Source organism: Stegodyphus dumicola, chromosome X1 (genome assembly GCF_044657685.1).
Source record: "Stegodyphus dumicola isolate Sdum_Otavi_A_Nest chromosome X1, ASM4465768v1".
In the NCBI taxonomy this organism is placed as follows: domain Eukaryota; kingdom Metazoa; phylum Arthropoda; class Arachnida; order Araneae; family Eresidae; genus Stegodyphus; species Stegodyphus dumicola.
The window spans coordinates 101,250,447-101,266,446 of NC_140780.1; the positions used below are offsets into that span (position 1 = coordinate 101,250,447).

The following is a 16,000-nucleotide window of genomic DNA, read 5'->3' on the forward strand; positions in this document are numbered from 1 at the left end:
GCGGTCAAGCTACTATGAAAAATGAAAAGGCCCGATTTGTTAATAATAGTAGAATTTGGCCATCTAAGTAATTCAAAACTATTTAAACAATAGTATTAAAGTATAGTGCCAAAATCTTGGGAGGAAAGAAAATGTAGTGACAAGAAAAATCTATACATTTTTATAATTTTTACATTAGATTATCTGAATCAGCCATCCACTTTATACCGTCCCATTGGGCAGTAAGTATAAAATTTCATTATCCAAAACAAATTATCTAAAAATTGGTAAGGCTAATGCCAGCTTTTTTTAAAGTATTTTTAATTATTTTATGAGGAATTTGGTTATTTTTCAAAATTGTGACGAAGTAAAGTATTTCTTCTTGTAAGTGTTCTGTAGTATTACATATTCTTTTTATTCTAAGTAGCTGTGAAAAAATTGTGTTAATGATGATTCTTTTGGAAATATTAGAATTCCAGTTGGTTAACTTTAGTGTAGAAAAAGTGAATTCTCTCCTCTTGTCGTAAACTTTAATAAAATTGTAATCAATAATATTTAAGTCAAGGTAGACTACATCATTAACACAATTTTTTCACAGCTACTTAGAATAAAAATAATATGTAATACTACAGAACACTTACAAGATAAAATACTTTACTTCATCACAATTTTGAAAAATAAACAAATTCCTCAGAAAATAATTAAAAATACTTTAAAAAAAGCTGGCAGCCTTACCAATTTTTAGATAAATTTGTTTTGGATAATGAAATTTTATACTTAAAGCCCAATGGGACGGTATAAAGTGGATGGCTGATTCAGATATTCTAATGTAAAAATTGTAAAAATGTACAGATTTTTCTCGTCACTACATTTTCTTTCCTCCCAAGATTTTAGCACTATACTTTAATACTATTGTTTAAATAGTTTTGAATTACTTAGATGGCCAAATTCTACTATTATTAACAAATCCGGCCTTTTCATTTTTCATAGTAGCTTGACCGCCCTCTAGCTTGAAGAATGACGACTTTTATTAACAAATGACTTTTTTCCATTTTACTCTTTCTTTTGTGGCCAAAATAAGTATCTTAGCTGAATTAGCCATTTTCACTTTTTTGAAGCAGTTTTGTTCTTCTACCAACTTGACTGACACCATTTTGAGTTCTTTCCATGTCTTTTCGCATCTTTCAAACCCTCTTTAGAAAAGGGAGGATAAGAGTTCCCGCCAAAATTACAATCTAGCGCATTGGCCTATATGGAATAGCATTGCTTCACCCACTTACGTCACATGACGAGAGGGATGGTTGGTAGAACACGGAGGGGATTTGCATCCTTTTTCAAATCTGTTGCGTGATCCAGAGGTCGGCCCAACCCAGGTCTGTTTTTTTAGTTTCTTTTGTTTTATGTGTTTCTTAAAATTTCTTTGGTCCTAGTAAGACCCAACGGCATTTGTTTTCATGCGAGTTTAATTGCATATTTATTTGATTTCAGTACCATAATCTTTATAAAAGTTTTTTCTTCTTTAAGCTAGCAGGACCAGCCCGTACGTTATTGTAATTTTGACTAATAGCAGACCGCTATTTATTTTATTTTGATTTTAATTTTGTATTGCTCGGAGTTGCATTTACCTTTTTTTACACCTTAATGTGTTTTTCTGTGGATGCGTCGGGAAAAAGGAACAGAGAATTGAAGCTCCAAAAAAATTTTTTGGGACAATTCATATTTATTTAATTTTTTTTTTTTTTTTCATGAAACAAGAGCTTCAAAGGTCTGTTTCAGCGAAACGCGTAATGGTATTTGGCCTAGTTCGACATTCAATCATTTTTCCCTTGAAAAGCCTGGTTGAGGGTCCGAATGGGCTAATTTACCATTTTCTGCTTTGTAATTTTTATAATTTTTGTAATTTTGCATTTTATGTTTTAATTATAATTTTTGCAATTTATGTTTTAATTATTTTTTAATTTAATTTTGTTTTAACTTGTTACGTCAATTTATTTTTATATATTTTTATAAAAACTAGGTTACTAGCAATTTTCACATGTCTCAACGGTCAGATTAGTTTTTTTGTGCATTCACAAGTTTTGAAAATTGATTTTTTTTTTTTTTTTTTAAGTTTTAATTTCGCGTGTAAGCAGTTTTTTCTTTTTTCCTTGTTAATAATTTTTTAAAAAGATTTCTTCTATGTTAATATTTTAGTAATACTGCGTTGAACTATTTCATGGAGCTACAGCTCCTGGTAACTTTTTAGCAAGCTTGCTACAATATTTCTTCCTATTATTTCATATTTTTGCAGCATTTTGCGCAAAAATTTTTAAGACCAAATAGGTCTTACGTCTCATTACTTGTTAGCTTTTCAATTTCTATTTCCATTATATATATATATATAAGTAAATTTTACAAAATAAATATTCACTGTCTACATAAAATATATCAATTTACCACCAATGCAGTATTGGAAAATGTTATCATTCTGGAATTAAACAGGGGAATTTTAAGGAAATTTATCATTTCCAGTTCTGAAAAGTAAATCATTAAGTACTTCATAAAAATACTTCATTTACAATTATTAGCACTGCAGTTTAATGTGTTTCTTGTTTCCACTTAAATTGCATGGCACCTAAATCATTATTTTCATTATTTCAGGATGGTCATCTTAATCATAGGCTTTCAAGAAGAAAAAGACAGCAAAAAATGTTTTTACTAAGATATTTAATTTTCATATTAATAATTTTAAAACCTTTTGATGAATAGCCATGATTTAAAATCTCTCACTGCTCTTGTCCAAATAAACCTTAACAGGTTACTAGCAATTAGTAATGGCAATGATCAGATGGAAGTAATTAACCCTCTGAGTGCCATGACCACTGCAGCAAGTTAGCAAGAACAAAGAGACAGTGTATTTATTTTATTCAACACTCTAGACTATATGAAACTCTAGACTTTGTTGAAAAATATGAACAAAGTCTGTTACAAAACTCTGTCCAATTGTAGGATATATGTCCTTAGGAAATTTTGTCTTTGGTGCATGGTGAAATTCCAATGAAGGGCAAACAGCCTTGCTACACCATTCCAAGTAAGTTGCTCTCAAGTCAGGAAAAAGGCAGTGGAAAATCCAGCCACTTGCTCTCAGATCTCTGTGCAGAGAGTTGGAGTGCTGTTGGCAGAGTAAAATAAAATTGCTCGATAGAGCAGAAACACAAGAGAGAAGGTTTCGCTCTTCCCGCTCAAAATTCATTAGCTAATTCTCTCTCTGGAGCAGCATTTCTTGTTTTTGTTCAAGATGTCCTGGGTGTGTAAGGTTGACTTCTGAATTCTCATTTGGAAGAAAATTTTCACAGCATCTCCCAAGTGGCAACAGCATCTGATTGATTGCACATATAATGATGGCCAGGCATGGGAAATCTGAGTGAGAATTCTCCGGCTTCGATTTAAGACTCAAATTGAGTGGTCAGTGACAGTGCATAACAAAACATCTAAAAACAGATGCAGAAATTTTGGATGAAGGAGTTCTAATTTCCAGATTTTCTCCAAAACAGAACGTTTCTCCTTCACACTACCATGAAGGAAACGAAGAATTGAGAATGGTATGTGATTACAGGTTATGTTCAGCTTTTCTGAGAATTTCTAGTGGTTGTTAGGAAATAACTTTTTCCAGGAATTTTGAGGTGGTCATCAGAAGCTACTTGAAGATGTTACAGCTATAGTAACTGCTAAATGGTCATTATGAAATAACGTTTTTCAAGAATTTCAGGTTGGTCATTAGAAAAAAGCTGAAAAAGTTACACCGCACTTTTCTGGTCATTAGATTTTCTGTGCTTTGATAAAATATTTTATTTTTATTTTCTGTAATGACCTAAATATTATCCTATTGCCTGGGAGGTTATGAAAACAAAGAGATGCACTCTGCAAGTCCAGCTAGCAAGTGCTTTTTAAATACAGCTAGCTCTTCCTGAGCATATCCAAAATGCTCAGAATAATGCTGTAGTTTTGAAATCTGACTCTCAGTTGAAAGGTTGGGATGCTTTGCTGTTTCCATAATTTTTCCTGTATGTAATAAACACTTGTTTCCCCCAAAAATTTATCAAAGCTTGCTATCACAGACAGATAGTCCTAATGTGCATTGTTACTATTCAACACAGCATAAGTTACTATATGTCCTTTTGTTTCCTCAACATTGCAAAAGCCACAAGAACTACCTCTTGTATAACACCTTCTGTTAATGATTTTCCAAAGGAAAATACTTCACATTTATATTATACATGCAAAAATGCTTTGAGAACATTTAGGAAGAGCGCAGGTTCTCTTGCACGATGAACCTGAGATAAAACCAACAATTTTCAGTAATTACAGGTACCCAAACATTATAATGAATACCATACCAAGACGGTATTTAAATTTTAAGAGCAGTTCATGGCACAAAAAGAAAAAGAAGTTTCTATCTAAAAACGTTTTCACTTTTAAATAAGTACAAAAGTGAACACCAAAAATTTAAGATTTTTGTAAATAATACATACTTACTCTTTTCAATCCAGCAATGGCTAAAAGGATTTCATCTTCATGTTGTAAAGACTGATTTACCATGCTCTCCTGTAACTTTTCTAAATGCTGTGTCATTTGTTGTACACAGATTTCGTTCATAAACTTTAGTTCTGAAAGTTCTGTCTTTAACATTTTCACTTCTTCAGCTGAGTTGATCTATGATATTGATATTATTAATTTCACAAATACAATTTCTGACACACTATGCTTAAAAACTGTAATTAAAAAGTACTTATACAATTAACAGTACTCAATAAAAACCACATGAATAAATAATTTAACATTCTACTTATACAGCAGATTATTATTTAACAAAAAATCAAATCAGTAATTGATCTAAGATGTATGAACTGATATTGAGGTAATGCTGAATTTATATTGCTAAAATTTTAAAACAGAAATCTATACAATATTTTAACAGAATTAAATACACTACTTTTGTAACATATTTAATGCATAACAGAATGAGAAATATATAATAAAGCCATTTGGCCGACGAAAACCAAAACACAAAAATAATGTCTCACAAATCAAAACATGAATGGCTAAAATAATAAAAAGAGAAAGCTAAAAAGTAATAAAATCTACAAAACTTTTAATCACAATATGCGGTTTGTAATATAACTAATAGACATTATTATGACAAAGTCCAACCCAGATAAAAATTTACAATCAATTTTCATATTTTTTCAATACAGTAACTATTTTTCCTGCATGAAGCTGCTCATTTTAGAATTAAATGAAATAAGTCTGAAGCTAACAAAAAGATTTTACAAAAGTAATAATTTAACATGATCTAGTAAGGAACAAAAAAATTAATAATACATGTAACACAACAAGTTCATAAAATGTAAATAGAGCTTTTACTTCCTCAAATACAGATCTCAGACATCCATTTACAACTATAAAGTTCCTCAAAATTGGTTACAGAATTTTGAACAATAAAATTTTATCATCATCAGAATAAAATTCTGCAAATACACTGTCAAAAAAAAAATATGCACCCAGAAAAAATTCAGTGACAACTACAAAATGTGAATTGCTAATGTGGTTTGGCAACTTGTGTAAAATATCCTTGCAGCAGCAATCAGTGTTGTGGAGCAATACAATGTACTCTGAAGTGTGCAGCTGGTACAATGTAAAAGGATGGATGCGGTGCATGACGAGCATGTATAACTGTGCTGATTGATGGCTTGGATATATGACATTGTAATGAAAGTTGCCTTTAAGATATAATCGATGGTGTTATGAACAGTTGTTAAAACTTTGAGAGGGGCATGCCATAAGGGTAAAAGAGGCCAATTGGTCGAACAAGTAGATTGGTCGGCATATTGGTTGAAATGATATGGTTGTCCTTTGTTGGAACCAGTGCCTCAGCAAAGGCATAGACAGATGCCATGTGGCTTGGGATGTCCCCAGGCTATCAGTGCAAAGAGCTGCCATGTCCACATCAACAGTTAAACTACCATAGATTTAATGCTATCTGCCAACTAGCAGGGATCCCAGAATATCCAAGGATATGATTCACAGAAGATAAGGTGATGCTGGGTTCACATCTTAATATCAACTAAAATGCTTGCTATAGGCATTCCACAATAAGCAGTGTCATCTTGCATAGTGATACTCTTACTCAAGCTGGACAGTGTCCAGTTGGAGAAATGTGTTCTGTGACAAATCAATGTTTTTGCTTGATGCTGATGACTGCCGCATAGGTGTCTGAAGACAGAGGTGAGTGGTCCAATGTACCATTTATTACCCAGCCCTACATCACCATAACACGACATGACAGTCTGGGTAGTGATCATCTGAAACAGCCATTCGTCATTACTCATGCTGTGAGGTACTCTTGACTGCTTGCAGGTACGATGCCAACATTTTGTAGCTGATCATACTGCCTACGGTAGCTGGTCGTCTGGGTTCCGTTTTCCAGCAGGACAATGCTCAGCCTCCTACAGCATGACTTCCCTGACAATATCTTCGATATGGTAAAGTTCTTAACTGGCCTGCCAGGTCACCAGAACTGTCACCTATAGAACATATTTAGGACATTATGGGATAGACAAATTCAGCCATATACAAATATGTCTTAACTCGCTGAGCAGATGCTTTATTTGTATCACAATCTCCTGCAGGGAGACTCTGGCAACTTAACAGACTTCATGCCCAATCGAGTATCGGCTTCTATAGCTGCCATGAGTAAGTTTACCACCTACTGATTTTCAGTCTTTGTACTGCATTCATAATCAAATTGCTTTTTTTCCCCCAATTTTTGATAATTTGTTTATCTACTCAAACCATACACTACTGCCGAGTTTCATAGTTGAGGCTCAATTCTTTCTGGGTGATAATTTTTTGCAACAAAGCATATACAAAGTAACTTTTTATGAGGATAAAAAAACTTTAGTTGCTATCTAACACGTTCATGATGCTTTAATAATTTATATACAGTAAAGTTCCAAACCTACATGTTCAAAATCCATGACAATATTCAAAATTAGTTTAATTAAATCATATCTGAGTGTATGCTATTAAGAAATTTTGACTAGACTTTGGAAGAAACTACAAAAGTTACTCTTCTCAGAATTAATCTGTGTTGGGCAAAACTTACCCAGTGTTCTCAAATTCAAATTATATGCCTGCCATATTCACGATCTGAAAGTAGCTGATGGGCCACAATAAAAAAATTAAAAGAAATAAAAAAAGGAAGAAGCATTTTTAAATAATTATCTTGGTTTAAAAGAATTTTTTAACTAAATTTAAAAAAAAAAAAATTCTGCATATATGCCAAAAACCGATAAAAATGGCAAATTCAAATTTATACGTATTTTCTGCTTTCCAGGAAATTGTCGATCAGCTAAGCCCTGAGTGGATGAGATTTGCCATCCATTAACAGGAACCCAGGACCAACTGTGACCCTAAAACGTCAAACATAGGGCTCTAAGATCTACCGTCTACACCACGTAAAAGTTAGGAAATATTTGTCTAACACATGCAGGGGTGTGCTTCCATCCAACATACCGCCTGCCCAAACCTTTATAACTCTACCACTGTAATAATCCTTTTCCCTGATGAGGGAGGAATGGTATCATGTTCCAGGGTCTCTCCAGATACAGGTGCTTTAAGTATCAGTGCATAGGCTGAATCTCGACTCAGCTGTAAAACATACGGTACTCCACTGATGTCAGTCCAAGGTGCATGTTGCTGTCTGCACCACACTACACGTGCCCCCTTTGTGTGTTGCAGAGAGAGACACAAACAGTGAGTTTTCTGGCATATAGCCCTATCTCATAAACCTTCGAGCAACTGCAGACCATGAAACTTGGGTTCCAATAGCAGCATAGAGTTCACGTGAGAACCGTGAAGCCATACTCACCCTGCGTAACCATGCTGAAAATACCCAATAACAATCCTCATTTGTCATTGTGGATCTCAGTTGATCTTGTACAGGTCTTGGTATGAATTCAGTGTCCTGAAACTATTTCCACATATTGCAGACAAGACTGGGCATTACATTAAGCTCAACAACCACCTCTGCTCATGATTAACCTTCCTCCAATCTACTGGATCAAAAACCACCTGTGCTTGTGATTAACCTTCCTCCAATCAATTGACAATTCTCAATCACATTCCATCATCCATACATTAGTGGTTCTCATTTTACCTGATACCTTATAAAATTTACCCAATTTTTGTGAAAAGCAGAGTGAATGTCAGGAAGGTGTATCAGAACACAAACCACCAAAAACTCCTTCTGCCCTTACCATAAATCCTCCACATACATGCAAGTGTATGCTTATGTATTCAACTCTGAATATTTGCATAGTTCTTTTGAGGCATAATTAGTACCTACAGTCCAATACCTTTCATAAAAATAGACATAGTTTACAAATTCCCTTCATTTTGCACACAAGTATCTTTGAATAAGATTTATATCACAGTGTAAATTAATTAGCTCCAGTTCTAGATTTTCTGGAGTGTAACTTATCTTCATTTTCAGTAATGAAAATGTAAAAGTGGATTCGAAACTATGAAATTCTTAAACTTTTTCCTTAAGTTCTTTTCATAATAATCCTAATTTATTTATGAGAAATGTTCATGGGAATTTACAAGGAATAGTTTTGTACATAAGTGCTTTAGAGGCTGCCAGTTTGAGACCACTGACATAAGCTGTTGTGAAATTTCACATGTAAAGAACATTTCAAACTTCCTACTAAAGAATAACTAATTATTAAAGAAAAATATTTAATTTTATAAAAGAAAAATATTTAATTGAAATTTTATGGATCAAAGGACATAGTGGCCATTTTGGTAATGATCAGGCAGATGAATTAGCAAAAGAAGCAGCTATTAATCAAGATGGTACTGAAATCATCATTTCGTAGACTCGCTCAAGTTTCAAGTACCAACTAAAACTACTTGTTTCAAAACCTTGGCAAGATTTGTGGAACAATGCTCCACAGGGAAGACACACATATAACTTGATCCCCAATGTAAGCTTCACATCTTTGTACTCGAATCCTTCATTAAATTACTTTATAACAGGACACAGGTCCTTCCCCACGTATTTCTATGCAAGAAATATGGCGAACTCTGACATCTGTATATGTGGGAAACAGGGAACTCCTGACTGACTTTCTCATGTCCCTTAACTCAGGATATTCACATAAAATCCACACGAACTGATCTCCTGGAATTCCAAAGGTTTTTAATTAAAGATAAACATCAGTATCCAAAGTTTCAGAAAATTATGCAACGAATCTCTTCCTATGGTCTAGATTTCAAGTGCAATTCCATATACTGCATAAATTTAGTGAACTTTTACATGCTGTGATTATGAACAAAATGACGCCACTCGAGAACTTTATAAACTGCAATAAACCTTTATATATGAAATAACCCATGGACACCCACCTCTTTAGCATTATTACTACAATATATTATAACATTGTCTTGACAGTACTAATTATAATTATCTCATTATGTTTATATGTTTATTAATTATGTTTATCTCCTATTTTGGTCGTACCAAATCAGATGTTCAATTTATTTTGTGAATTTCAAATTGTATTCAGACTATTTTGTAATCTACGAGGCATTTCGAAAAGTAAAGATATAATGGCTCGCATTCCTTAAAAAAAAAAACATTTATTTAGAAAATGCCAGTTACATCTTATTAACTGGATTATTTATTATTTTTCGACATAATCACCCCCCATTATCCAAACATTTATTAAGATGGTACACAAGCTTTTGTATCCCACAGTCATAGAAGGTTGCCGCCTGCTGGAACCCAGCCCGCACACAATTTCCTGTACCCTAACTTGACAGTCACAACTTCATAAAGAGTTGTCATTGACACTTCTGGTATGATCTGATGCAATTCTTTCAATTTGAGATGTCTAGTTGCACGAATTGCTTCCTCTGTTCTCTGAAGAATGGCATCAGAGATCACAGATGGCCAACCTGTTCTTTGTTCGTCATGAGCATCGGTCCTACCTTCAGAGAAATGATGACTCCATTTCGTTACATTTTGTCGATTCATAACGCTTCCATAAACAGAAACAATTTCTTTGTGAATATCCACTGGTCGCTGACCTTTTGCATGAAGAAAACGTATGACGGAGCGCACTTCGCATTTGGCGGGATTCTGAATCAGTGCAGCCATTTTAAACACGACCTACTCCAACAAGAATCAACGTTGAAATGCCGAACGACTGCAAGGAGAAAACTAACGGTTCAAGGTTTACACCTGTGTTGCCAACTTGCTCACCAAAACTTTTCTTTTCCTCTGGCATATGGTGTATATTTACTTTTTGAAATGCCCTTGTACTTATGTCCAACATCATTATTTTGAATAAATACTGGATGTGGGGCATACTAAGGGATTGCACCATGTGCCATAATAGGCAAACTCTAAACCTTTTGGAAAGCTTCAGTCTATGTAAATTCTTATAAAACTTGCAATTCCTCCCCCCTTTTTTTAAGAGTTAGTGTGGGAAGGCATTACCAGTTGACCTATGGTACATCGTTGGTGTGCCCCATACTTTTACCTGTACCTGCGTGGGGATTATATAAAAGGTTATCTCATATTGATAGAACCCTCTCACTCAGTCTTGAAAAAGCTTTCATGAAATTCTCTAACTTATTTTCAAATACTCTGCAACTTAAGGTACTTGTCGTAAATACCATATTTGACGGCATATAAGACGCACCCTTATTTAGACGGCCACACACAAGGGAAAAAAGTTTCAATACTGTGGTTTCTTTTAGTTCTCATGTTTTGTAAAAGCCAAATAAACAATTATTGAATACAATTACCTTCACGTATAAGACTGTGTCCTTCACGTAAAAGACGCAGGTAACTTTTTTTAGACCAAATTTAGGAAAAAAAGTGCATCTTATATGCCGTCAAATATCACATACAGCTGAAGAAATGCAGCCTGTAGTTACTTTTCTTACCATCCTATATAGTTAAATACTAAAATTAACCATGCACAAAATGCTCAATTTTTAATGTATTATGAATAGCAATTATGAATTATGTGATTGGAAATAATAATACAGTGTCTGTTCTGAAAGTAGTAAAACTGAACATTTAAAAAAAAAAAATTCACAATTTTGATGCATCGACTTAAATAGTTTTCAAAATGCATTCCTTTCGCATCAACACAGCATTTCCAGCTACTCTGCCAATCACTGAAGCCTCTCTGGTATGCAGAAATTGGAATGCTCTTCAGCTCCCTCGAGCCATGGTGCCATCCTTCCATGACCTTTTCAGTCAGAAGAGCATGAAGTCTTAAGGAGTGACATTTGGGCTGTAGAGTGCCTGAGGAAGCTGTCTGATGCCAGGTTTGGTCAGGAAGTCTATAACAGTAAAGGCGGTGTGGCTTAGCACATTGTTGTGATGGAGCCTCCATGATCCAGTGATCGCTGGACGGACACAGGTGACTTGTTTTCTGAGTCTTTCAAGTACAATTACAGACCAGATGTTGATCCTTCACACTTCTTTAACTTTCCCTGACTGAAAAGGGTCATTCAAGAGGCCGTAATGAGGGAGATGAAGAGCATTACAGTTTCTCCATTTCAAGGAGCCTTCAGTGATTGGCAGAGTAACTAGAAATGCTGTGTTGATACAGAAGGGGCGTATTTTGAAAACTATTAAGTTGATGTCTCAAAATTGTGAATAATTTTTTTTTAATGTACACTCTTACTACTTTCAGAACAGACCTTGTAGATATACAAAGTATGAAGCAGTAAAAAAAAAATTAAATTATTAAAATTGCGTTTTAAGCGCATATTTTAATACAATACAAAGTCTGAGATCCAGAATTTTCAGGACTTCTGTAATTTTGAATTTCAGATCATCAATTTTAATGCACTAAGATGACATCTAACAAGTCCCGGTGTCACAGCAGGTGTAACCGGTACACTCAAAATGGATGTCAAAATTTAAAGTGGCAAAAATTTTAGAAGTTAGAGGAGCATCAAGCAGCAAAAATTATGGATGGCAGAAGTTACATAATTTAGGAGAAGCAATGGTCAGTAGAATTTAGGAGCATAATTTTTAGAGGCTAATGATCTATCAGACAGCACAATCTAGGAACCGCAAAGATTGCACCAATGCCAAATTGCATGGTGCTGGCTTGCCCCCCCCCACAGCCATTCAAATGTTACAAGTATAATCCTGGCTAACATCAACACAACATCAATCAATGGCATTGTTACTGGGCAGTGTGCAACTTTCCAGCCAAAAGATGCTTGAATGTGAAATGCAAGAACCCCAGTTAATCTGGAGAAAAATCACATTTAAGGCACACCTGCTTCTTTTAGTTATATTCTCTTCATTCCTAGATTTTCTAAAGAGGGATATTTTTTACTATTTTATTTATTTACTTATTTATGCTGGTAGTCCAGAAGACTGGATACTGGATATCTGGATTTAAGATTTTCTACTGTATTACCAAAAGTTTATTACAATGGTGTTAAAAGTGATTACTACTGAAATTTACTCAGAAACAAGAATTTTTTCAGTATTTCCCCCCAAAAATTTAAATTATAGACATCAGTGTTACTGCTCGATTCTTTTTGAAATAAACTGCATACTATAAAAAATTTAATTCTCATACACAGTTCCATATTTTAACTATTTCAAGTTTTGCAGTCCATTTTACTGTAACCTCAATACTAAAACCAGTTCTATAATAGATCTTATCTGCATAAACAAATTTCACTGACAGCCAAAATCCACTATCAAGGCTGACAAAAGCCACTTTATTGTCTTCTTGTGGGATTTTAAAAAGTGCTCATAAAATAAAGCACAAAATGCTTTTAGGTCATGCAAAAGGTTAAATAAAATGTTGAAGCATTCAGAAAATTACAGTTACACAAAATATTTTAGAAATATACATGAGATACTTGAAACACATATTAGCGTTAAGTTTTATTTTCTTAGTGCTTTATATACCATTCATTAAATCTATCAAAATAAAGTACAGGATTTGACGTAAACGTTTTCAACACTGTAAGATTGAGGGTTGTGTGAATATTGCCCCTAAGTTTTAATTAATACAACTTTGATTGATTGCCAAAACTAGTAACTTCTGTTTTGTATTTGCTCCATAAATTTGTTCAAAAATGTTGATTATGTATTGAAAATAGGCACTGAAAAGCGACTTAACACGGTTTCGAATATCTCCGCGAATTTTGCATATAAAGGAATGGAACTCTGTGCATTTAACTTAGGTATAATGAATATTATTTTCCTGATTACATGTTTTGCTAACTTTAGACCATAAAGGAAAGTAGATTTCATAACCAGAAAGAAAATTTTCAGCAACAACATTGATATTATTTCTAAAAAATTCTCAAACTTCTTTCTCAAAACAAAGTTGAGATTTTTATGAATATAATAGGCAGTACATACCCAGGGCCTATACTTAAAAGATACAGGTAGATGACAACTACTTGGAACATCACATATATTTTAACACCATGTATAATCTGCCTGTGTAAGGGGCACAATAATCTCTACAGAACTTAGCGTCTGTAATACTTTTAATCTCCCCATGTACCCAATACTTATTCAAGAGAACTAGAAATAGGTAAAATGTCAGCACAGTCATTTTTAGAAGCAAATGCATTTTGGTTATTAAAAACAATGAAAATAATACACTGTATATCATTTGCAAACATCTCCTAAAACTTAGTAACATACTTTACAAATACAAAAGTATAATAAAATAATGTCCTATTAAAAGCAGATAAGCAAAGGAATAAAAACCATAAAATGTAAGAATTTGCCACAGGTTCTATTCGCGGTAATTTTAAATAAGTAGACTACAAGTGTTTTGTGTGGTTTTCTTCATACGTCTTCCTAATGCTAAATATCAGGTAGCCCATGATAAACAGAACCAGATATAGGAAACTTCACTTGCTTTAGGTTTGGTTTATCTTGGGCCACTTAATATAACATACTTCCACTTAGGAAATCTACAAGAGTAGTACTTCTAAGACAGACCTGATGCACTTTGCCATAATCAAACAATTTCATTATCTTGAATGCAAAATAAAAACAAATATTCAAAGTATGTTGTATGTCAAATATAGGAATTCTGGTTAACATGAAAACATTCATTAGCAAAAAAATATCTAAAAGAAACATGTGCCTATACTTTGGCCACCTTGTGCATCTGCTATGGAAGGGCAGCATCTTGTAGAATGCTTCCAAACAGAAATTGCAAGTGTTCTGAAAATTTGAGGGCGAAGAAGCTAACAGAGACTTATTTTTACCAAATGTGCACAAAACTGTGGCAATGTTATAAAAACTTCCTGGTTTTCAAACAAGCGGTATATTTATGAAAAACTATAAGAATGTTAAATGGAAATTTGAAAATAATAGTTACAAAAGCTGCCAACAGATGGTGCTAAAATTGCAATATATTATGCATATTAATAAGCTCTGAAAGATGTAAGAGTGATCAGTTCCACTGTTGAAATATGAAAGGAGGTTAGTGTATCAAAGGGAGAGGTTGAAATCATCTATTCCACTGAACAATGTGTTTCTGGTACTGAACTGCCAAAGGTTACCACACAGTCCTACTGTAAGGCATAGTTTTCAAATATGATTGATTTAATGTTCCCAGAGGACCTAATGTGAAAACCATTCACCAAATTCCAAAGGATAGGCAGCAGAGTCAATGATCTGGTAGGCAATGTTGGTAGTAGGCAAGCTGTAGCTCCTCCTGAAAATGTTACCATGGTCTCTGGAATTATTCAGCATAATCCAAGGAAATCTGTCTGAAGAACAGCAGCAGAGATTGCTTTGAAGCATTTCAGCATGTAGAAAATGTCAAGAAACGGTCTAGATATGTTGCCATTCAAAATCCAAAGTCACAGGGAGCATACCTGTATATGCTATGCGACAAAGGGCTAACTTTGCAAACCAGATTCCCACAATGATTGATAATGAAGCTGTTGGCTGCATCTGGTTCATAGATAAAGCACACTTCCCCCTCAAAAGATTCATAAATAAACAAAACTGGCAATTTTAGGGTCCCAAAAATTCTCATTTATGTAAAACAAAACCTCTGCATTCTCACAAAGTTATTGTTTGGGCTGCAGTAAGCAGCAAAGGCATTATTGGCCCTTTTTTCATGTGATGAAACCATCATTTGGAACAATTTATCCCAGGCACCAACCACCAACTATTTTATGCAAGATAAAACCTGACAAATTGCACCAAACAGCTGTTTTGCATTCTTGATGAATACTTCTAGAATAGGCATTGCATTGGCTTATTTCAAATTTATTGGCACAGGCATGGATTGGCCTCCATATTCGCCTGATCTGACTCCTTGTGACTACTTTTTGTGGGTCACACTGAAAGACGCTGTTTACAAGAGCCATTCCACTATGCTAGAGATGATTGAATCATCAATCTGTATGGCAACTGAATCCATTTCAATTGAGATATTGCGGGATGTGAAAGCAAATTTCACTGTATGTTTGCCCCATCTCTGCACTGTGAATTGTGGAAATTTCAAAAAGATCGTGATGTGATTTCAAAGACTGGTTTCAGAAGACGAATTTATTTATGCACCCTGACACAAGCTGCACAACATACACTGCCATCTGTAGGCAGCTTCTGTAACTATTATTTTGAAACTTCGGTATAACAATCTACAGCTTTCACAATAAATATACACTGCTCGTTGTATTCCTCTATTGACCTTTCTTTTCAAAGTTCTTAATTTTGAAATCAGGAATTTCTTTGCTGGAATGACATGATAAAAATAACATATACATCTAAAACTTAAATAACAGCATCATTATGAAAAGCAGAATCCAATGAATCAATCTGTTGCAAACTGTACTGTTTCTGTGCCGCACGGATTTGCCTACTGTTCACTATTGTTGAATTTAATTTTCCTACAACTGAAAAACATACATTTGCATTTGGTAAAACAAAATTTGCTATAAGTATCCA

At 34.1% G+C, this 16,000-nt stretch overlaps 1 protein-coding gene across 7 annotated transcripts in view; it reads right to left on the bottom strand.

Annotated features, from left to right (window-relative positions):
- The window catches only part of TBC1D5 (TBC1 domain family member 5), a 139,578-nt gene that overhangs the window by 18,140 nt on the left and 105,438 nt on the right, over window positions 1-16,000 (bottom strand). For 6 of the 7 annotated variants that reach the window (XM_035356308.2, XM_035356307.2, XM_035356304.2 and 3 more), the window contains one exon: window positions 4,495-4,671. In XM_035356308.2, the coding sequence (XP_035212199.1) occupies window positions 4,495-4,671 (177 nt within the window). Of the gene's footprint in view, window positions 1-4,490; window positions 4,672-16,000 lie in introns of all 7 variants that reach the window. The other variant, XM_035356309.2, reaches the window with a different exon arrangement.